The 25,271-nt window shown below is 32.8% G+C and overlaps 1 protein-coding gene across 1 annotated transcript in view; it reads left to right on the top strand.

Moving 5' to 3' along the window:
- The window catches only part of LOC129228618 (bone morphogenetic protein 7-like), a 38,849-nt gene extending 17,452 nt beyond the window's left edge, over window positions 1-21,397 (top strand). The window contains exons 3-8 of the mRNA XM_054863300.1: window positions 158-298; window positions 389-451; window positions 3,847-4,047; window positions 4,931-5,203; window positions 14,007-14,161; window positions 21,036-21,397. Coding sequence (XP_054719275.1) covers window positions 158-298; window positions 389-451; window positions 3,847-4,047; window positions 4,931-5,203; window positions 14,007-14,161; window positions 21,036-21,161 — 959 coding nt within the window. The 3' untranslated portion in view covers window positions 21,162-21,397. The remainder of the gene's footprint in view (window positions 1-157; window positions 299-388; window positions 452-3,846; window positions 4,048-4,930; window positions 5,204-14,006; window positions 14,162-21,035) is intronic.
- The last annotated feature ends 3,874 nt before the right edge of the window (window positions 21,398-25,271 follow it).

The raw sequence follows: 25,271 nt of genomic DNA, 5'->3' as shown, positions 1-25,271 counted from the left end.
TTAATAAAACTGTTTTAACGATAAAAAATGAATTGTCATTTTTTAAATCTTATTGATAAGTTTTGCGGAACATGTATCAGTGATGAGGGAATTTAAGTGATCATTTAATACTTTAGCTTTCCTGAAACATTCATTTCAACTAATTTCTTTCTTCCAGGCAATTTACCTAACAGTACAGACAGATCACTCTTCGAATCTTCTAGTACATTCCGAATCTACTACAACCTTCCGTTCAACAGACATTTATCGGCTGAGATATCTGTGGTACAAGCCAAACTGAGATTGTTTAAGCTGACTGGTAATTCAGATCCAAACTACGTGGGGTGGAATGGTAACCAGCCTTCTGGGTCGCGATTTAATTTATTGGAAAGCCTTGTCAATAACAGAGCAGCAAACGGCATCAACGTGAATGTTTACCAGTATTTGAAGCCTGTTCGGTTAAATAAGAAAGGTAGATAATATTTTTTCACATTTACAAAAAAACAAATCTGGTAGTGAAAAGCAAACGGATGTAAGGGCCAAGATTAAAAATTTGGAGATAACCAGTACAAACGATAGGAGAGCATCTCCTGTGTTTTCGGGCAGGAGATGGTACTGGTAGTTCTGGTGGGTACTACTATGCAGCAAGATTTAGAAAAAAAAATCAATGAAAGTCTACCTAGGATCTGAACTTGAAACGTGCTTTATTTGTAACTTTAATAACTCCATTTACATCCCTTTGTTTCTAATTGCCGCATCTTTACTAATAATAAAGCTGAAAGTATCTCTGACTGTCGGGACATCTGGATATCTGTGACGCGCATGGCGCCTAGACTGTTCGGCCGATTTTCATGAAATTTGGCACAAAGTTAGTTTGTAGCATGGGGGTGTGCACCTCTAAGCGATTTTTTGAAAATTCGATTTTGTTCTTATTCTATTCCAATTTTAAGAACATTTTCCCGAGCAAAATTATCATAAAATTGAGGAGTAAATTACTAAGTTATCACAACGTAGAATCGTAACATGGGCAAGCCAATTGGCAAGAAATTCACGATACATTATTTGTAAATATACAGGCGAACCAAAAGACCTTTTAATTTTCTATTACGGGCAAAGCCGTTCGGGTACCACTAGTATATAATAACATACATAGATGAGAGAAGGGTATTGCAGCATAGTCGGGAAATAAGTTTCTCCCCAGTTTCGTCCGCATTTCAAATTTCTTCCCCCCCCCCCCTTTAATTTATCAAAAGGTAAAGGTATGATTGAAACTGAAAAACAGGCAGGAAAAAATTTTTGTGTCGCGAAACTGGGGAGGCACCGGGAAATATGAAATACCGAGATTTTGGCTCTGTTTGTAGCTGTTTTAACGTGAGAATATCATGAGCTACTCTAAAGAGTTGACCACTAGCTTTTATACTCTTCGCTAGAGAAGAAAGCGTGTTTTGTGATTTTCAAGAGTTTCTAGCAAGTTTTCAAGAGTTTTGAGCTACTAGTAGACATCCGACTTGAACATTAATAGTAATCATAAAATATACCAAAGGAACTATAGTTTGTTATAGTGTGGTCGTTTTTTAGCTGACAATGATTTGCTCATCAGCTTAATCATTAGTCGTCCAAGATGGCGTGTCGGGTATTCCATAATCTCTGACGTAATTTTATTCTTTCAAGAGTCCTGATTCTGATGTGAATGAATCTAATGCATTTAAATCAAAAAAAATTTCCAATCCATACTCTACCTCCCCCCTCTCCCTCCTGGCAAAAAAAAAATAGAAGCCAAGTAGAGGCAGGAATATTAGATTTTCTTTCATTATAAGCTACACCCCATAAATAGAGTTGGAAGATAAACTAGGAGAAAATGATAATAAGGAACAACCAGAAGCTCCAAAAGAAGAAAGGAAACCAATCGTTCGAAGATTTACGGTGAATAAAACAACCTACTCTATGTTACCTGACTATTCCATGTTAATCTTCCTTCTCAACTTTTCTTATGACAGCAAAAATAAAATAGTTTTCTGAAAGTGGTAGTTCATTATAGTTGAGGCAGTGAGAAGCAAAGAAATGCAAGTGGACTATTTTAAGTTTCGAGTAAAACGCGTTTAAAGATCAGATCCTAGGTAGGCTTTCATTGAAATTTTTTTCTAAATCATGCTATACAGCAGCACCTACCAGGGCTACTATTACAATCTCTTGCCCCAAGACAGAGGAGAGGTTCACCTACCATGTGTACTTGTTATCTCCAAACTTTCAATTTTGCCATTTGCATCCCTTTGCTTCTTACTACCTCAGTTGATTTTTATAGTATGTACTGCCCGTGATTTAAGCTTTTTTAAACCCAAAAATCAGTTGAGTTACTTATAAAAATGTAAATGGTATTCCATAGTATCCCTTCTCTCATATGTATATATACTAGATACATAAATATTTATTTATTTATTTATGTATTTATTTATTTATTAAAAGCATTGCACACTACAGAAATAATCCAATTACAGTGGCACCAATATAGAAAAAGCAATTAAAACAAGCTAAACAATTAAAATATTAAAACATAAAGATTTAAAGTTGTAAAATGACAAGCTAAAAATATCTAAATCATGACAATGAATGTTAAATGTTTGTAAAATTTAAAAAGATAAAAAATATCAACATAGTTCCGTCTGGTAAAAATATTTTTAAAAGAAGAATGACTCCTAAGAGTCCTACTTGGGACAGCAAGTTGTATCGAATTGACGATATCTGAGCAGTCAATTAAATTATGTAGAACCTTGTAGAGACACAAAAGCTCACGGCGTGATTTAAGAATGGAAACATTATAAATATTACATAAATGAGAGTAAGAATAAGTTAAATTTTGATTATTAGTTCTGTAACATGTGTAATAAACAAATTTGGATTGAACCTGCTCAAGAGTTTTAGACTTATTATTGTAATAGGGATTTCAAATAAGACTGCAGTACCCGAGTTTGGAGCGCATAAGACAAAAATAAAACGTTTTAAGAGCTTGCTCATTAGTAAAATCTCTAGTCTTGCGTTTAAAAAAACCCAAAACCTTATATGCCCTTGAAACAATATTGTTAATATGTTGCGTAAAATCAAGGTTAGTATTAAAAGTGATGTTCAAATCCGTAGCAAAGTCAGAACGCGATAAACACTGTTGATCAATTTTATAAAGATTCAAGAATGGCTCAGATCTGCTACTGTAACTCAAAACACTGCATTTACTAATATTTAAATAAATCCTGTTCACCATGCACCACCGGTGCAGCTTATCCAAATCAATCTGTAAAAGGGTAGCGTCAGAGATAGTGCGAATGTTTCTAAAAAGCTTTAAATCATCAGCGAACAAAAGATAGTCACAATATTGAAACATATTACAAATATCAATTATGAATAAAATAAAAAGCAAGGGACCTAAATATGTACATTCCTCTGAATATTTTTCATTACTAGCATAAACAGTAGATTTCAGATTTTTTATTTATTGAAAACTTTTAAGTTCAAAAGCATTTTTAAATGAAATATTTTTATCCTTATTCTTCGAAATGTGGATGAGAAATATTCCTAAAAAAATCTATATTTATTTTTCATTTCACGTATAAAGATTTCTGTGTCTTGCATCTTAAAACAAATATTTTCAGCAGCAGCTTACTCAAAGTAATTATTTTTAAAGCTACATTTCTCCGTTTCGAGATTAACTCTGAGTAATGGATTTTTTTTTTAAATAGTAACTTTTTCTTTAAGATCAAAACAAAATTACTTTCATTTTTTTTTCATCTGTTCTTATTTTGCTTTCTTTTTTCACTGTATCTAGATTATTTTCCACTATCTCACACTCCATAATTAATTACCTTTCTCATATTTCAGAAAAAAAGCGACTCGTGGATTCAAGAACTCTTTCTTTGGATCAACAAGGTTGGGTGGAATTCAACGTAATTGGATCGCTGAACTACTGGCTACACCACAGTAACAAAAACTTTGGATTTGGAATTGAAGTAGAAGATGCTTTTGGAAATAAACTCAATCCAAACTTGTATTTTCAAAACATGAACTGCTCTACTGAACCACGTAAGTTTTTTTTTTTTTTTTTTCCTTTCGGAAAAGCTTAATTCACTGTTCAATAATTTTATAGTGTGCATTTGAAACAGAAAATTATTTCTGTGGTCTATAAAATTTCTAAATATCTGTGTGTAAAATTTTCAGTTTTTGGATTACCTACGTTGTTGAACAATGACCTGATCATCAAGTTTTCATTTTTTTTTCATCAGCAAAAATACCCTTAATATTGCTTAGTATGGCATTTAATTCTGTTCTAAATTTTGTCAGGAAAAGGCTTAAGATTAAGGTTTATCTAAAAAAAATGTATAAAGTAGCAAGGATATTTTTTTTCAGTAATTAGAGAATCGTCTGCAAGACGATTCTACTGTTTGACCATAGATGAGGCGCAAAAACGAACACCTGATGTACAAAACAGCCGCCTTTAAGGGTATACGGGGATGCCAGTTTGCCGTTACATATATGTGTTAGCCTCTAAAATAAGCAGAGTCACATTGAAATGAACGAAAAACGTGCATAAGTTTTTTCTTTCTTTCTCTTTTTCCCTCTCTCTCAGAATGAATCGGCTTCTGCTTGCTTGGTAATCCCATGGCAATCGTGGTCACACCGTATATTGGATAAATGTACGTATTGATTGCTATTATGCTACTGTTAGCCCATTATTGCTATTGAATTGACAAACGTCCTGCCTAGACGAGTCTGTCTGAATGAGGGGGAAAGGTAAAAAGTTGATTCGCGTGTTTCGCTCATTTGAAGTGACTTTGCTTAATTTAGAGACTAACACACATCTGCACCAGCTGGAATCCCTGCAACCTGATAGTGCGTCCATTACGTCCTGTAAACCGGATATTAACCTTTCCATGTGATTGGTGATCAGACTGTATATTGGGATAAGAAATATTGATTTTTTTTTCTCCCCCAACAGCCCAAGAATCACCGTTTCCGAACATATTAGAACTTGACCCGGAAATGGGAGAGAATGAATCCTCACTCTTCGATAATGAGACATATCCCACCTTAGACTTGCAGACGGCTGAAATGCCCAGAGAGTTTTCTGAATTTGAAGCTCTGACAGACCGTTTCAATGAACGAATCATCAGAAAAAGGTCGAGTCGACGTGACGAAAAAACCCTTTGCCGGTCAGAAAAAGTTTACGTATCCTTTGCAGGTAAGTTTATTTTAGTGTTTTTTTTTTTTTTTTTTGTTTGTTTTTTTTTTTCGTATCTAAGCACTGCAGCATTCTTTCCTCACTTACTCACTAGGTTTAGAAGTACGGAAACCGGTTTTGAGTTTGAACAAAAAATAAAAATTACGTAAAATTTGAAATGTTGTTATTTTCTTTTGCACATTACTTAATGTGTATGTCATATCATTAAAATACATATACATAAAAATACACTCTATAACAAAAAATCGATGCACCAGGAAGGAGTGATACGATTGAGACAAAAATTGGTGGATAGGAAGACAATGCACAGAATAATAAATAATTAAATTCTCAGAACAATTGAACAATTTATGTCACCGTTACAGTAACAAGTTCAATAAGGTATTGACCCTTCTCTAGCCTGGATACAAGCTGAAGCATGGCGTGGCAAACACCGATAAAGCTCACGGAGGGTGTCCTGCGATATTTCCGGGCAAATTCGCTCCAATTGCTGGACAAGGTTATTAACATTCCTTGCTAGATGCAATCGCCGTCCCCTCATATCCCAGACATACTCGATGGGAGAGAGATCTGGGGATCTGGCAGGTCACGGAAGAGTTTGACAAGCTTGCAGACAGTTTATAGCAACACGTGCCGTATGTTATCTGGCATTGTCCTGCTGAAAACCAGCCGAGGGTACTGCAAAAGGATCGGCAGTAAAACAGGTCTTAGGATGTCGTCGACGTACCACTGTGGAGTAAGTGTACCTCTAATTGCGACCAATAGGAACAAGTTATCAAAGGAAATGGCACCCCAGACCATAATGCCTTGTTGAGGGCCAGTGTGGCGTGCAAAAGTGAAACCATGATCCCCCCTCTGCCCTGGGTGCCTCAAAGCACGTCTTCGATGATCGTCATGACACAGTTGGAAGCGGGATTCGTCGCTAAAGGCTATACGTCCCCAGTCGGCACCATTCCAACCTGATCGAGCCATGCACCACACTAATCTGGCTCGGCAGTGTGTAGGTGTCAGTGGCAGTTGGCGTAACGGTTGGCGCGAGCGTAGATTTCGTTGTCCCAACCGCCTGTAAATGGTCATGATGGACCCTGGTGTTTAGGTTGAACATCTGACTGTTCGTAGAGATGAAGAAAGCGCTGTGACAGCTGATCGGACAATCATTCTGTCATCACGATCTTTGTGACCCTAGGTCGACCACTACCATCCTGACGCTGAACTCTGTCATTTTCCACACATCCTTGCCAGCACTTTCGAATCGCCGCATCGCTAAACTCAAATGACGAGCGATTCTCCGAATTTTCCAACCGACCTCTTTTAATCCAATGATACGACCTCTTATAAACTCTGACAGTTGCTCGTAATGAGCACGAACCATGCGGCGAAGCATTTTAAAATTGTTGAAAGGTAATCTGAGTCGCAATTAAACCGAAAGTTTTAACAACTGTTGAAGAACTGATCTTTATATACATCTGCTGGATGCGCAGTTTCGATGTGCTGGAAATCAAACTATTGATTCATTAGACACCAAATTATAATCATTTGTATATCTGGTTAAAACACTCATGCATACAAAATTTCGAAGCAATCGGATGATTGCTTCTTGGTGCGTCGATTTTTTTTTTTTTTTTTTTTTTGTTATAGAGACCCACAAATGACAATGCAGTAATGCAAAAATATCATTCAAAGGAAAAGCTTAAAACTCATTTCCCCGCTAACATTTTCTTTTCTTTTTCTTTCCTTTTTTTTTGCGACTTTGCGTTTTTTACCTTTCATGTACTCGTATACTGATATAACAGCCAACATAGCATAGACGGAGATAACGAATCTATGAACAAGCAGGTTCAAGACTTAAAATACACTTTTAAATTTTGTACCCCCTTCTGTATCACATATTTGGCATTTAACTCGTATTATGCTGATTTGGGTTTAATTTTCTTCAACCGTTGCTTCAATATTAAATTGAGAAAAAAACGATCTCACGTATGAAAAAGATTTTTGATACTTTTGCATGTAATACCTAAACTACCTTGGGTACGGCAAATATTGTTGTTTTTTTAAATCAAAGTATGAATCAATCTAACAATAAAAAGACATTTACTATATCAAAAATAAAAGTTTGAATTTTTTATGAATTATTAAACTAATCCTTGAAAATAAATTGATCGATAACTATATCTTGTTGTAAAGGGTAAAAAATCTAGAAGAGGTTTTATTCGGTTAAGTAAAACTAGTCGACCCGTGCGGAACTCCGCACTGTACTTCGAATCGTTTCATAAGGCATTTCGCTCTTTAAAAATTTCAAAAAAAAGAATATTATGAAGAAAAACCGAAAAAAGTAAACGGAAAAAAGTAAGCGCACAAGAGAAGGCATGTAATTTGAAGACATCAGTAACAAAACCTCGTTAAATACAACGTTGTGATAATTTGATCATCGCTCCCCTTTTGGTTGTACGTATTTTCAATGCAAATATAAATATCATTAAAAGTGTGGCTGAGTGACACGTGAAAAATCAGTAATTTTGCATGTGAAAAAACAAGTTGTGGCAAATACAGTCCTGCCCATATGAGCATCTGACGGAAAAAAAAGAAGCATTAAAGAGATATTTAGTGGCACGGATTTGAACTGGCGTCATTCTGATTAACAGTACGACGCTCCAACAAACCTAGCAACTGTGCCTTCCTTTTCGAATGCTATTCATTGAAGGAATGCATAATAAAACACAGTAAAGAAGTTTTTCGCCGAAAAAAATATAATAAGATCATGCGTCTATGTTTCGTCATTAGCCAGCATGATACGATTTAAAATTATTCGTAAAACATGGAATTTGATTAAAGAATGAGGAAGATTCCACGTAGCGATTGAAACAAACATTCTAGAAAAGTAATAAATTCGGTTGAAAAAGTAAGTGTTTTTATTTTTGAATATTCGACAATTTCCCATAGCAGGCTTATGTACGGCTTAAAAGCCTGCACTTGTTTTTCTTTTAATCGAACACTTAAAATTCAAAACCAAAACCAGTTGAACTGAGTTCGTTTTTTAAGTGTAATTTTTCGAACGTAGACAAAATGTTTTTTTGTTTTTTTCAGCCGAAAGCAGAGCAGTAGAATATGATTTCTTACTAATGAAGTTGATAATAATTTTAATGTTTTATATCGTATTCGAATAAATAATTAAAGATTTACTGGTTGAAACTCGTAGTTTTAATGTGGCGTAGTATTTTTTTTTTATTTGTACAAAAATTCGAAAACTACTATTAGAAAAATCTACATTTCAGCATACAATGAAAATGTTTTTCTGCACAAAAAGGATTCCCTTGAGGTATATCTAATACTTTTTTGTATGCTTACATTATGCTCAGTGGTGTGGACGGAGTCGAAACTTAAAAAGAAGGGAAGAACACCCTTCGATTAGCAGTCAACTTATCTGAATGATAACTGTAGCCTGCATAAAGAAGTCAAAACACCAAAAAGCATTCCCACTGCATTTATTTTATTACGTGTGTTACCTGTTGTATGTTATGAGTACATGTAATGCGTAATATTACTGTTAATTTGCTATTATGTCGGACATCCCGAACTGGCCCGAAAGTCAAACAGTTTATAACCGAACGCTCTACCGAGAAAAAAAAAAAAAAAAAAACAAAAACCCAGGTAATTTTATTTATTATTATTGTTTTTTTTTTTTTGCCGAAAAGTGTTTTTATTTTTGAAAATTTTTACAATTTGTTATCGCAGGCTGTTTGAACTGTTATAACTTAAATGGCAGCACGTGTTCATCATTTAACAACACAGTTAAAATACAAAATAATTTGAACTAAGTTCTTTTTTAAGCGTAGCTTTTCAAATGTAGTATAAATGTGCTACGCTATTTGTTTTTTTTTTCGCAAAAAGAAGAAAAATATATATATTACGCTTTAAATTGAGGTAGTATTTTTTTATTTGTACAAAGAGTCAAAAACGCATTAGAAGAATCTATATTTCAACATACGATTTATTATATTTTACTGAACAAAAAACAATTCCAATGTAGTCTGAAATCTTAAACCTGATACTTATATTTTCGCTTACATTATGCTTTAATTTTCCTCCCGGAGCCAAAGCTTAAAAAAAAAAAAAAAAACCCTTACAATTGAGTATCAATTTAGCTCCGTGTTGCATCATCAAGTTTTCATAACAGCTAGGAGCGTTTCTACCTCATGCATTCCCTCATATTTGTTATTCCTTGTTCATGTAATGCGCGATATTTTTCTAATTTTTTGATGCAGATTGTACGGCCGTGGGCCCGAACACGCATTCTCCTGGTTACCAATCGAACGCTCTGCCGATCAAACTATTCAGCTCTATCGGTAACAGTGCAAGTTAAAGTTATAAATTAAACCGAAAACCTCATTCTGGTTTTTTAAAACAGGTTTTTTTTGCCCGAAAAACAATTGTTAAACAGTGGGTCTATTTTTCGTAAGTAGCCTGCACGATAAGCTTTAAATTAAGGTGTAAATCAAAGAAATCGATCAAGGATTGAGGAAAATCTCGCGTAGAAACCAAAATCAGGCAACAGAAATAATATATAAGGATTTCACGTAGAAGGTTGCTTTATGAGTTACGGCTTAAATGCTCGCACATGTTTCTCTTTTAATCGAACACTTAAAATTCAAAACCAAAACCAGTTAAACTGAGTCCGTTTTTTAAGTGCAATTTTTCAAACGTAGACAAAATGCATTTCTCTTAAGCAGAAAGCAGAGGAGTAGAAAATGATTTCTTGCTAATGAAGTTGATAAAAATTTTAATGCTTTATATCGTATTCGCGCGAATAAAAAATTATAGGTTTACTGGGTGAAACTCGTAGTTTTAATTTGGCTGAGTATTTTTTCATTTGTACAAAAGGTCGAACACTGCTATTAGAAACATCTACATTTCAGCATACAATAAAAATGTTTTTCTGCACAAAAAGGATTTCCTTTAGGTAAATCTAATACTTTTTTATGCTAACATTATGCTGAGTGGTCTGGATGTAGCCAAAGCTTAAAAAAAAGGAAGAACACTCTTCGATTAACAGTCAACTTATCCGAATGATAACTGTAATAAAGGAGTCGGAACACCAAGTAGCATTCCCACTGCATTTATTTTATTACGTTTGTATGTTATGAGTACATGTAATGCGTAATACTAATATAAATTTGATATTATTTCGAACAGCCCAAACTTGCGCGAAGTTCAGATAGTTTATAGCCGAACGCTCTACCGAAAAATACTTATCAATTTAACCGAACAATTAAGTCCAGTGCTTTTCAGCTTTATTAAAATATGAACACACACACAGTGTATTTTTTTGTTTTTTTTTTTTTTTTTTTTTTTGCCGAAAGCGACGTAAAAAATGGAAAACTGCATTAGAACTTTGCTTTTAAAAAATGCATAAGAACTACAAGCAGCATCAAGGTTTTGAAACAGCAAGGGGCGCTTTCGAAAACTTGATTTTTCGACCGTAAGTCTATTTTTCTTCATTAGCCAGCCTGATAAGTTTTAAAATGAGAAGGAAATAATATATAAGATAAGATATTGAAGAAGCATTTTTTTATTCTTGGAAATTTTTACAATTTGTTACCGCAGACTGCTTGAACCGTTATGACTTAGATGGCAGCACGTGTTCATCATTTAACAACACGGTTAAAATAAAAAATAAATTGAACTATGCTCTTTTTTAAGCGTAGCTTTTCGAATGTAGTAAAAACGTGATAAGCTATTTGTTTTTTTGCAAAAAGAAGAAAAAATATATATTTTACCCTTCAAATTGAGGTAGTAATTTTTTTATTTGCACAAAGAGTCAAAAACTCATTAGAAGAATATATATTTCAATCACGGAGTAGGAAGAAGGAGAGAAATGTCCTACGGGATTTCTAGTGTAAAAGTGGTAACGTTTGTTCACTATTTCCAGAGGGCGCTATATGTGCACCGCTCCCGACAATCGCAGCAGATCAATGTAAATGATGCTAAGTTTCTCCTTTTTTTAGAGGCAGCTATTAAAGCAAAAAAAGAAAAAAACTACTGGAAATTGGATGTAATAAGGGGCCAATATTGTGGACGATGTACGGCTTTCGTCCACAGGAAGTTAGCGCAGTATTTTGATGGAAAAATTTATTTTATTTTTCATCACCAACTTGCCGAATTCGTCTGCTATTAATATTGCGCTGTGCGATGTTTCATTTTTTACGAGTTGGAATGTTTCTATTCCTGTAAATAATTGACGAAATGAGAATGTTGTAGAATTAATTACGTAAACCCTTTTTTTTAATTAGTTGTGAATTTCGTGACATATTTCGAGAACTAATTAAAGCGAAATAATTTTTTGCTTTCACGATCTTTAACAGATAAAAATAAATGTTAATGTTCTATTCACTTAACTTCAAGCTGATATTGACTACAATAATTTTATTCACGTGTTTACTCACTGCTTAAACAGAATTGTAATCATTATTTTCTTATTACTGCATTTTTTTCGACAACCAAATGGAAAAAAAATCGAGAAACCTTATTCATTCAAAAAAATTATACCTCAGAACGCTTTTTTGAGATAGTTTGTGGGGTTTTCTGTTGAAATTAATCATGTGTATTTTTTAAATGAAAAAGGTTTCCCGATTTTTTTTCGATTTGGTTGTAGAAAAAATTGCAATAATAATAAAAAAAATAATGATAACAATTCTGTTTAAGCAGTGAGTAAACACGTGAATAAAATTATTACAATCAATATCAGCTTGAAGTTAAGTGAATAGAACATTAACATTTATTTTTATCTGTTAAAGGTCGTGAAAGCAAAAAATTGTTTCGCTTTAATTAGTTCTCGAAGCATGTCACGAAATTTACAACTAATTAAAAAAAGTATTTACGTAATTAATTCTACTACATTCTCATTTCGTCAATTATTTTCAGGAATAGAAACATTCCAACTCGTAAAAAATAAAACATCGCACAGCGCAATATTAATAGCAGACGATTTCGGCAAGTTGGTGATGAAAAATAAAATAAATTTTTCCATCAAAATACTGCGCCAACTTCCAGTGGACGAAAGCCGTACATCGTCCACTATAGTGGCCCCTTATTACAACCAATTTCCAGTAGTTTTTTTCTTTTTTTTGCTTTAATAGCTGCCTTTAAAAGAATGAGAAACTTAGCATCATTTCCATTGATCTGCTACGAATGTCGGGAGCGGTACACATACAGCGCCCTCTGGAAAAATTGAACAAACGTTGCCACTTCTGCATAGTAAAGATTTATCTCCTTCCCTTTAATCTCCCTGATTTCAATATACGATTTATTATTTTTTTTCTGAACAATAAACAATTCTATTGTAGTCTGAAATCTTAAACCTGTTACTTATATTTTCGCTTACATTATGCTTTAATTTTCTTACCGGAGCCAATGCTTAAAAAGAAAAAAAAGAAAAAACGTACACTTCCGAAGTAATTTAGCACAAAGTCACCTCAAGTTTTCATATCAGCAAGGATCGTTTCCTTCTCATTTATTCTATTCCTTCATAGTTGTTATTCACTTAATTAAGTGTTCATGTAATGCACGATATTTCTCTAATTTTTTGTTGCAGATTGTCCGGACGTGGGCCCGAACACGCATTCTCCTGGTTACGAAGAGAGCGCTCTGCCGATCAAGCTATTCAGCTCCGTCGGTCACAGCGCAAATTAAAGTTATAAGTTTAACCGAAAACCTCATTCTTGTTCTTTAAAACAGGTTTTTCGGCTGAAAAAAACAATTTTTAGACCGTGGGTCTATTTTTCGTCAGTAGCCAGCACCATAAGCTTTAAAATAAGGCGTAAATCAAAGAAATCGATCAAGAATTGAGGAAAATCTGGCGTAGAAACCAAAAACAGGCTACAGAAATAATATATAAGGATTTGAACTCAAAATCTTTAGTAGTTTTTGTGATAAACCTAAAAATCAATTTTTCTTCCATTTGAAGATACGTATAACATTGCAAACTAAAACAGTGGAAGTTGATTTCTGTGTAAAGAACGAGCAGAATTCGTCAACAGAGGGACACTTATAATATTGTACTATTGCACAAGAGTTATTTATATGTTACACGTTCCTGGCCGGTGGGAGGGAAGGTGTCCTGGTAGGGCAGAAAGCGGGATACATGCAATTCAAAGACCCAGTAACGCATCAATCTTAAATAGCATATAAAATGTGTTGACATTATAAAAGAGGCAAACTCGGCTCCCAGAAATTCCTAAAACAGATAAACTTAGTGCAGTTGCTCCTGCTTCTTGCAAAAACTAAACAAGTGATTCATACAAGACAGAAATCTGGATTTTATGCGGAGAAGATAACAAGAAGTCGCAGACCATACAGACATTGGCGCGGATTTGGGGGGTCAATACTTCCTCCATAGATCTTGGATTTAAAATTATTGCCGATCCTAACATAGTAGTCTATTTGTGTGTAAGGACTTTTAAAACGGACTGTACTGCAGTGGGCAGGCAAACGGCAGTATATGCAGAACTGAATTTTCGAGATATTTGAAGAAACGCGCTTTGGATTCAGTACTAACAGTAGGGAAATTTATGAGTTTGACGTTTATTTTGCGCTTTATTTTCAGCGGAAACCACATAAGGAAGCTTTTAATATAAAGCTAACGTACTGTAGATGAAAAGATTGCAAGAGAAAAATGAAATATTTGCTATTACTCTCCTTTACCCGCTCACTGCAGTTAAATGCATTATATACATGCAGTCTCATACATAACATATTTCTGCTGTTGAGATAAATTTTTCCAATTATATATTTTTATTCTCTTTTCTAGATTTGGGACTAGATGAGTTTATTGTGTTTCCTCAAGGAGTGCTTTGGACATTTTGCGATGGAAAATGCGAAGGTGAAGCAAAATCCAACGAGGCATCGCCATCTTACTATCCAACATGGCTTCAAAGACTCCTTAGATTAAACAAAAACCATTCAGTAAGTCATCTTTCTACTACAAAAAGAAAGAAAGAAAAATCTTGTGTCTCTGCTCTAAGTCTAGTAATAACTGCTACTACCAAGTTGCTCACTGGAGGACGATAAAAGAAAAAAAGCTTTCCTATGTGTACCAAGTATTAAACTTTTAATTGATTTTGTGCGAAGTATCGCTCCATACCCCTTCAATTCATTATTAAAATTTTATTATTAACTAGTGGTACCCGCACGGCTTTGCCCGTAATAGAAAATTAAAAGATCTTTTGGTTTGCCTGTATATTTACAAATAACGTATGGTGAATTTTCTCGCCAATTGGCTTGTACCCATGTTACGGTTCCACGTTATGATAATTTCGTAATTTACTCGTCCATCTTATGATATTTTTGTTCTTAAAATTGGAATAGAAAAAGAACCGCATCGAATTTTCGAAAAATCGCTTCGAGGTGCACACCCCCATGCTACAAACTAACTTTGTGCCAAATTTCATGAAAATCGGCCGAACGGTCTAGGCGCTATGCGCGTCACTGCGATCCAGACATCCAGTCATCCTACAGACATCCAGACATCCTCCGAACATCCAGACAGAGAGACTTTCAGCTTTATTATTAGTAAAGATTCTACTGTTAGGTGAATTCAACTCATTACAAATGATGTTTCGCTGCAAGGTCATCCGCTATCTCTCCGTGGTCAAGTTTTACCAAACAGTGTCACTGGGATTAAATCCCGCTCAAAATTTCACATAACTTCTCATGGGAGATACTTGTGTTTCTGCAACGTCCTCTCAATAGGACAACACGCGCACGCACGAATGATATGTCTTTGAAATAGTACAGTTTCAGAATTAAAAACTGGTGACTCAATAATGTAACATGGTTTTTTTTAACTTTAAGATAGCCTAAACATAACCTTTCAACAAAACAAACACGCACTTGCAAGTTCGAGTTATAAACCTCCGATAACATAAAAATACAATATTAAATTTTTCAGGAATTTAAAATAAGCTGAGACTCTCACGATAATGCAGAATCGTTGTGTAACAATAACAACCCTTTCAGTTTAAATATTTTTTTATCACTAAAAGAAGGTCTTAAAAGCAGCAGAGGTTCTTTTCTACGTATTAGTACACAACTATAAAATGTTTTCGAAGGCTTTGTTTACATTTCGACAGCCGCTACGTCAAAAGTTTCTATAGTCTATATGAGGTTGCACAAAAATGGGTTACTTTCACAAAAATGGCATAGTTGACGACAGTTGAGGACTAATTTATCAAAAGGGAACATATCCCTTTTTCAAAAATGTTCAGGAGATAAAAAAGCGAATTACGGTAAAATCAAAATAGTTTTTCATCTTTTCTGGGTAAAGAATTGAGCACAAAAGCACAGCATGTTATTGCTCATAGCAAGAACTGTTTGTGTCACAAGGAGATATCACTATCCTAAGTTTGGATACGTGCCCTTTTGAACGAAAACTTGAATTTTGAGAATTCCAATTTCACCAAAACCCTAACGTATCACTTTCTCATATTCTCTTATCGAAGTACTTCCACACAAAACTAGCAGATTAACATTTGAGGAATTTGGGCATGCGAATCTAAAAGTCTTCGCACTACAGATTTAGTCAGGATCTATTTATTCCCTTTCGCTCAAAATAAAAAGTGTAGAGAACGGTTTTGTTACCTTTTGATCAAAAAGTTAGACTTCATCCTTAAATAAAATAGGGTTTGCCCCGTTTGGACTTCTTGAGAGTAAAAGATTTGATTAAGGTCATCTGAAAGAATTGGAAAAAGACATAAAATGAGTTTTTGCTAAAAAATGGATAGGTTCCCTTTTGATAAATTACTCCTCAGTTATCAGTAAATGTTAGATTTATTACGACAAAAAACCAAGTTTTTTAACCGACTTCAAAAAGGAGGCGGTTATCATTTCATATCGTATGTATGTTTTTTTTTTTTTTTTTTGTTCACTCACAGCGTCTCACTTAGTGGACCGATTTTGATTATTATTTTTTTAATGGATAGGGGATGGCTTAACTTAGTTCCCATTACTTTGTTTGACCATATTTGTCCTTTAGAAAAAAGTCATGGGCAAAAAACAATAAATTTCATGCAATTTCCCTATTAGATTAAATATGAAACCCATTGTTATGAAATTAGAACGGTTAGTAATCCAACGTAGTGAAGCACAAAAATTGCAAAATTATTGCATGAAAATTAGAACAGTTAGTAATCCAACGTTGTGAAGCACAAAAATTGCAAAATTATTTCACAACGTTGGATTACTAACTGTTCTAATTTTCAGCACAAAGGTATTTATTCATTATCATTACATTGTTATGAAAGTTTGGTGCCATACAACAGTAACATTAATAGTAATTGTAATGATAATTTTGAATAAAGGCTTCTCTGAAGCAAGCATCAAATTTTTTCGAGGGATATTTCGATAATGGGGAATCTGGCACTGTCGTCTCATTTTTTGGCGTAAATAATTTTATTTTAGTATCCCTGCTGATTTATAGTAACCCTATGTGAATTATCAAAATCTTCCTTTCTTCAGTGCTATTGCTCCATAGTAGGGGTAAACCTAACCTGGAAGCGAGGTGATGCAGTAATTAGGATCTGCTTAGCCTTCACAATGCTGCCATTAGGTTTGCCTCAACTACTCTGTAGTATTTTTATCGTTATCATCTATGCCGATAACAGATGATCGGGGCTAAGTAAGAAAATACAGGATTGCATCATGAGCAACTTAGATGCTGTGAAATGTAAATTAGTTAGAAAAACGCAATACTTAAATGGTTATAATTAAATTAACTACACATGATTTCCAGAGATCATGAACAAAGATAAGTTTTTAGTGCCAATCGCTTAAAGTTTAACGCGTGTCAATAGTTTTTTTTTTAGTATGGAGCATTTTTAAGAAAAAAATGTGAAGTTTTGTGATGGTAACTTTTTACTATTTCTTAAATACATACATTTACACTAAAAAGAATGAAAGAAAAAAAAAATTTGAAAAAAAAATTGAACCGACTTCAAAATTGCTCTAAAAAGTGAAAAATAATTTTATTCTTTAAACACCATCGATAATGCTTTTAAACATAATTTTTGAAGTTGGCGCGAAAACGATAGATAAAATCATTCACAGCCATAACTCAAATACAACTATAAATTTAATCAGGCCCAGTTTCTTCACTATCACATACATTATGCATTGATGACAGCATTTTGAATAACGATATAAATGTTTCGTTTGTAACTTTGGATGCTTTTCTGAAAAAAAATATGAACGAAGCATGGTTACACTGGATTTTACGTTTTGTTTCTGCGCCAACTTCAAAAATTATGTTTAAAAGCATTATCGATGGTATTTAAAGAATAAAATTAATTTTCACTTTTGAGAGCAATTTTGAAGTCGGTTCTTTTTTTTTTTTTTTTTTTTTCAATTTTATTTTATTTTTTATTATTCTCTTTCAGAGTTACTCTCGTATTTGTCATTTATTTAAATATCAATCTTTCAAGAGCTCACACATTTAAAATAACATAGAAATTTCAGAAAGTTAAATTTAACTTTTGAGCGCAATGAGAGACATTGGTTCTATTTTTCAATTACATCTTTCCCGAAATAACGATAAGTTGAGCAGTTAAATCTAATTTAAGGATACTACGAATATAGATAAAGGCTTTCTTATTTATTACAAACTAATAGATAAAAGTTTGTAAAATGAAGTGATTCTTCATTTGCTTATTTTAAATTAATTCAAGATTATGGAAACTTCAACTGTAAGGAACCTAATAAAAAGGTGCGACGTTACCTACTTATAGCATAGACTTATATAAGTATGCACGGTGATTCGAACAAAATTAAGCACGTCGTGCTTCCTTTACCAATTTTTCTAACTCACGGATGTCCGATTTCGTCCCAACAAAATACAAAATACAATGCTCGAAGTGAAAATGATCGCTTTTTAAGTTTTATTAAAAGTAAAATTGCCAATACAAAACATACAAAACTTCTGAAAATATTTTCTAAACCTTCATATCATTTGTAAACAGTTCTACAACAGTTTAGTGCAAAACAAATAGAACTTCTTCAAATATCACCCCAATGTTGGTTTGCACAAAGCATTGCAGAAGAACATTCTTTACTCTTCTTGAACATTGTATATTTCTATTTACAAACTTCCAATATTGGACTGCGAACTTCTGCGTTACATAAGTTGTTGTATTGATAAACATTATAACAGAGATCAAACCGATTATATGACACAATCTTATCATGGAGCAATGAAAACACGATTATCCGAAACCCTGGATAGTTCTTTCTATCATTCCAAAACCTATCAATTTTGAAAAACGTTTTTCAACGAAATACATGATCCTGTTTTTATCGAAAAAACATCATTGCTTAGTTTCATATTGATTTCATTCTGTCTGCGCTATTTGTTATGAATGTATGAATAAAATAAGTGAGTATCAAAACGCTTCAGTTTTGTTTTTGTTAATATAGTGTGTTAATTGTAAAAGCAGTTTGATTTTTTATTTGATCTGTTTCAATTGGTTTGTTAAATAGACCTTACAAAAGATTTATTTAGTTTGATATGTATAATAAATGTGTATAAATTGTGGATGAAACAGCGAAAAAAAATTTTTTTTTAACTGGTCGGATATATTCCTGAGCTTTCACAAAATTATGTATGCTTATCTAGTCAGAACTTGGATTTATAGCATTTTTTACTTTTCAAAGTTTTCTTCTTTTTTACTTCCTTTTACAAAGAAGGAAGTATTGTATTCGCGAAAAAATTTTCACTCAAAATTTTGCCTTAATTTCCATTTTGCTCACCCCCGAATTAATGTTGAGTTTTTTTTTTTTTTTTCAACCCGACCACACGCGGATAAGAGCCTTAGAACGTATAAAAACCCGAAGTATCCATTTTGACATTCTCCGAGTTAATTACAACCGCTTTTCTCGTGACGTCCGTATGTACGTATATGTGCGTATGTATGTCGCATAACTCAAGAACGGTATGTCCTAGAAATTTGGTACGTAGACTCCTAGTGGGGTCTAGTTGTGCACCTCTCCTTTTGGTTGCATTCGGGTGTTTCTAAAGGGGTCTTTTGCCCCTTTTTGGGTTAAATCATTGTTAATTTTGATGTATACTCAAGTGGTGATATAATTTAGCGGACACTTGGCGATATATCGCCAATCTTTTGGTTGCCAAATTTTGTCACAAAGTTGGCAACAAATTTGGCGATTTTTTTTTTTTTTTTAAATCTGGTTTTGATTACCACTAGTGGTGATATTTAGAGAGTAAACTATTGAATCACATTAAAATTGCCAATAATGGGAAAATGACATTAAAATTGGAGTAAAACGAAGTCATGTGATGCACACATCAGCTCGTTTTCTATTTCGAACAGTTAAAAAAAATAATTAATGAAGACCCTAAATTTTCAACTAAACGATTTGGAAGTCAAACCGTTTCCACAATCAGTGCAAAACGATGTATAACGATACAAATAGAATCGAAAAAATGCAGATAACTGGCTGAATTGATGAAAGAAACTCTCAATAGATGCTGTTAGTACTTATTTCCAATGAAAGCCTAACTTACAGTTGGAAAATGTATTTAACTCAAGAGAAAAAAAAAAGTTCACTTACCTCCCTTTGGTTTACTGCCTCATATTTTCTCCGCTTAACCACAACTACCAACCCATCTACTGTCCTTGAACTGCATAATTTTATGAGTTTAAAATAAAGCCATATAATCAGAGTCATTTCTACACTTTCCTTAAATTTTGCCAGTTATTAGAATTTAAAGTAAAGCTATATAATCGGGGTCATCCCTACAAGACATGACCGAAATAAGTCGGAATTATTTAAACGAAATATACTGCTTTAAATACATAATCATTTTCACAATGTTAAAGAACAGAATTGAAGTAAATCGTGGGTGAGTATTCCATCGGTGCGTTTGGATCTCAAAGTTGTTCTTATGTATTAAATTAAGTTAAAGACCATGTTTAAATACAAAGTATACTTAATACAACATTCAATAAGTTTCGTAAAAAATCCTGTAAATAATATAGAATCTGGAATAAAATCACTTATTTGGTTTTGGTGCCTCCTGATAGTGTTTCTTCTCTCCCATATCTTCGGATTTTAAAAAATAAGTTGCTTCTCTCGTTTGATAAATAAATTCCAAGTCTGCATTTTTTTAGGAGAAACGTTGAAATTCAGAATGGTACTCCACATTAAATAATATTAATCACCACCAAGAGCAGGCGAGAAACATTATTCGCAGATTAAGAAAAAAACATTTAAAAAATTCTATAGTTTTGTTCTTCCAAAAATAAAGAAAGAGTACAGACGATGGTTAAACGAAATAACAGTTTAGGAATTCTCAATTCCAGAGCTCGAATACGCTACCTTGCGTGATTAATAATACTAAAGAAAAATGTAAAACATTTTATTCCACGTGTTTTCTTTGGGGTAAATTACATGGCTTCAGACAGTTTGTGGTGTAATGTAATTTTAGAAGAATAGAAAAAAAAGCTTCCCACAAACACGATGAAAAAATACTGTCATTCACTAAGCGTCAAAGCATATTATAATTTACGGCATTTGTTTGTTTTACCTTTTCATCCGCCATTAGACAGTGGCTGCAGCGCCCCGTATAGTTTATTAGAGTTGCGAATACCGACGCGACCGTATTACTAAATGCCTGCCCTAGAAGACAAATGCCTATTTGATCGCTTACCTTTTAGATTTGAATCTTACAAAATGTTTTGCAACAAAGCAGATGAAATTTGTCATATACAGTATACACTATTACTATTTTAATCATTTATATTTTTCTAATTTCCTCATTTTCACATTTCAGAACTCCAGTTGCATTGTAATATCAAGAGAATCACTACCAATCGTTATGTACGATGGCGACAGACAAATGTTCGAAACAGTCATTGAAGACATTGTTCCAACGAGTTGTGGCTGCAAGGCAACGTAGTGAAATACTGCGAAAAAAATGGACATTTTTGCGACATTAGGAGGGGAACAACCAAACACTTGTAACGCTTTGCTGATCGACTCCAACTGTCTACCTCATCATGCTAATTCACCCGAGCCATCATGTTTTTAAACGAAGGATCACTCATCAATATTTTCGGTTTTACTTCACTTCATTTGTTGTCATTAGATTTTTACATTGAAATTTTGTAAATACATGTCATTTTATATTTATTATATTATGTTCTAGTCTTTGAGATTTCTGTATCCGATAACATACATAATGATTTTAACTAAGAAAATAGTTGTATATGACCGAATGTACTAAAAATACTTGCAATTAGCACCTAGTTTAATATAAGTTTGAAATTAAAGATACTTTAATATATATATATATATACAGTGGCTCCTCAAAGTGTTCGTACACCTACGACTTTCAACAAAATAGGCCATTATCCATTGGTTAGAATTAATATTTCGAAATAGGTAATTAATTATAAGATCTATGATCAATTTTCAACAAAACTACATGAAAAGTTTTTAAAAAATATTAAAACTTAATTTTTTTTAAATCAAAAATTAAAAAGTGCCGGAAATTTTATCTCACAAAAGTCTTCGTACACTTTAAAAAATGTCTATATATTATTAAATAATCTTATTTTTTATTAAGTTATTATTTAGTAGAATATCATGAAGTATCAACAACACCTTTTAAACGTCTGGGAATAGATTTCTTTTTTTTTCTTTCTTTTTTTATGCAATTTTTGGTGTTCAACCGCACTTCGAGTCTTACTGTTTCTAGTTCGCTTTTCGTTTCAATGGTGTATTTTCGTAATCTAGCCTCCATATATCTCTAAATATGTTACATGAAGTTCAAATCTGGAAATTGAGGGGGTATTTTCTAAACTTTAGGACAATTTTCGAGGCACTAGACGCAAACTTTGAAAACCGTGTGCTTCTTATCGCTATCTTGATTAAAAAAAAAAAAAACTTATTTCCAATAACCAAATTTTTGGCTAACAGTTTAAAAGTGGTTTTTAAAATATTTAAATGAACAGCATGATTTATTATTTCTTTAAAAAACTCCAAACTACCAAGTCTTGATGCTGATATGCACCCTCACATTAGAACACCTCCACCGTCCTTATTAACTGAACCAACCAAGTTCTTAAGATTAAGTTCTTAATTTTTTTCTTCTACTTACAATTATACAAAAGTTTAACCAAAAATGTTGAATTCATTTTTTTTCTGTAAGTAAGACGTAATTCCAAAACGTTTTGAGCTTATTTATCACTGTATTTGCGACGAAAAGTGTAAGCTTTCCGTTTTCGCACGACTAAGAACATTTCTGCGGGAAGAGGTCCCATTTAATCCAGCTAATGAGAGAACTTGAAGAACAATTTTAAGTAAAAATTAAATGTAAAATTTTTTATTTAACTCTGCAGAAACTTTTACAGCACTCAAATGTGTATTTTTTATATTTTTTTTAATTTTAAATCTCCGATCACGCTTTGTCAACTTTACCGGTTAACCTTTTCTTACCTTGTTTTCGGTCCGAACCTTTTCTTAAAAGCATTTTATCAACCACTTTACTATAGAATAGAATAAATAAACTAATTTAGAGACATTTCAAACCAATTTTACGCTACTGTGAGGAAAAAATTCAAATTTGAAATGGTGTTTGTTCTTTTTTTACGAATGCCAGCCATTTTAAAGTAATAAGCACAATATTAAGGAATAAATGAACAAAAAATTAAAGTTAAATGACTTTTAAAGGTCATCACAATGCAAAAATAGTAAAAAAACGGCATATGATAATTTTAATCATGAATTTATTCGAAAATTTTTTAGTGTACGATGACATTTGTGGCGTGTAATTTCTATGTCTCTTCGTTATTTTACCCATTTCAAAAAGAAGATCCGTCAATATTTTGAAAATACTACTGGATTGTATTTAATATGACATAAAAATGATGTGCAAAAATATTGGAGTTCATATTCGAATTCAGTTTTGCGTTATTTTGGTTTTACTAAAAAATGTCAAAGTGTACGAAAACTTTTGGGAGCCACTGTATATGTAAATTGTATAAAACTCGCAAAATATTTTTTTATTTATCTTTTTAAGTATTATTACTTTTGTTGTTATTTATTTATTTATTTATTTATTTATTGAACCCTTGTTATCACGAACAAATTTTCATAACCTCAATCTAAAGGGTGATAAATACAAACAATAAGATCCCATCATAGATTTTAAGATCACTCTTCCGAGTTTTATTTGTTTCATTGGTTGGTAAACAGACATGTTGGGCCAATTTTGTTACAATGGTCAATAACATAGATGTGAAATTAATTTGGTTTTGTTGCCGAATTCGGTACGTTATTTCTTCTTTGTCATAAATGGGGTTGTTTCCAAAATTTTAAAAGTGTTTTTTTTTTCTGAAAGAGCATGCTTAAAAACATAGGATCCGAACATTTTTTGACAAATTTGTTTACGTTTAACATTTTTAAAAAAATATTTAAATCAGAGCGCTTTCATTGTTTACTGCTTCTGCAGATGACATCACAAATGATGAAATGCCATTCAGTGTTGCCATTCACAGTGCAAAATATTTAACTCGCTTCTTTACGTGTATTGGCAACGATATGGTAGATAGCAAGCGTAGAGCGCAGTGCTGCTTGATTATCATAACGTGGAAACGTAGTAGAAAGATGCGGCAAAGTGCATCATTTGTGACGTCATCAAGACCACGCCTTGTTTGAAAAATCGGGCATTTTAAAAAAATAATTAAAAAAAAAACTGTTGTGAAAATGGAAGTATTTTCCGGGTCCATGTTACTATTATTTGTTTTTTGCTCACTCTATCCATTTTAATGACTAAAATTAGTACTTTTGACTGAAGGAAATCACCCCATTATACACTTTTGCTTAATGATATTTTTAAAATGTCATAAAATTCACATTAATAGAGAAAACCGTTGCATCCATGAAGTTTGTACGTAAACTATGTCAATGCACCATGCAAATATGTCTCATCTACGTACTATTTTAAGTAATATTATGCGTGAAAAAAAAGTACAGAATCTTGAAGTAGAAACATAAACTAGTATTTAAGAATTGTTTATTTATTAATATTATTGTTCTTTTGTATTGCAATTGTTTTTCGAAACTGAAAACTTTTCAGGGTCGATTTCAAGTTTATTACGGGTAGTGAATTCGATGCTGGTGTTTATTGAGTAGAGTCACCCGAGATAATTCCTGGATACTAACTTTTCTGGTAAATTCCGGAGAAAAAAATGCAGAGATACATTGAACTATCTTTCTCATAATTTAGTAAGTATGCATATACCATTTGTGAATTATGGGGAAAAAAATATGTTTAAACTTCTTGCTTACCTTCCATGAAATAACACTAGGCTTTTTTTTTTTAAATTTCTGACACAGATTTTGCAATCAATTCTTGTTTTGGTTAAAATTTTGTTTGTTTTAAATACCTAAAAATGGTTTTAGTTTTTTCATAATTATTTTAAATTGTTTGCAAGCATGTGTCTAATCCTGGGCATTGATCCCGGATAGCTCTTGGACATGACATAGTTCCTGGATAATAGTATTTGTATCAATATTCCTTTCTATTATTTTCTTTTATTTTTATTTATTATTATTATTCTTTTTTTTCCTTTGCTTTTGTTGTGCTAAAATTTACATTAAATGGAAAAGAAATAAAGAAGATGAGCTCCCATGAGCTTACATTAAAAATAAACTCTAAGCTACTTAAAATATGTTTTATGGATTGATTGATGTAAAACGTGAAGACTCATTCATAATCGAAATGAAAGATGTACCTTAGCCATTGACCTTAGCCATTAATTTAACAGATTACAATTTGTGGAAAGCTTTTTTTGATGCATAAATTATTCGCGTTAGATAAATTTGTATTTTATCAAAAAATATCATATATCGTTCTTAATTAACTATTGATGACACAGTTTCCTATCACATTAGTTAGGATTAAAATAATGTTATAAATATGTTTTTATTTTAATGAATAAAAAATTTCCATTTCTATTATAGGCGATTCCTGTACACTATCGTATGAAATTTTATTAAATTA

The sequence above is a fragment of the Uloborus diversus genome, chromosome 8 (genome assembly GCF_026930045.1).
Source record: "Uloborus diversus isolate 005 chromosome 8, Udiv.v.3.1, whole genome shotgun sequence".
Lineage (NCBI taxonomy): Eukaryota > Metazoa > Arthropoda > Arachnida > Araneae > Uloboridae > Uloborus > Uloborus diversus.
Note: the sequence above shows the minus strand (reverse complement) of the source record. Positions and strands in the feature narration are given on the sequence as shown.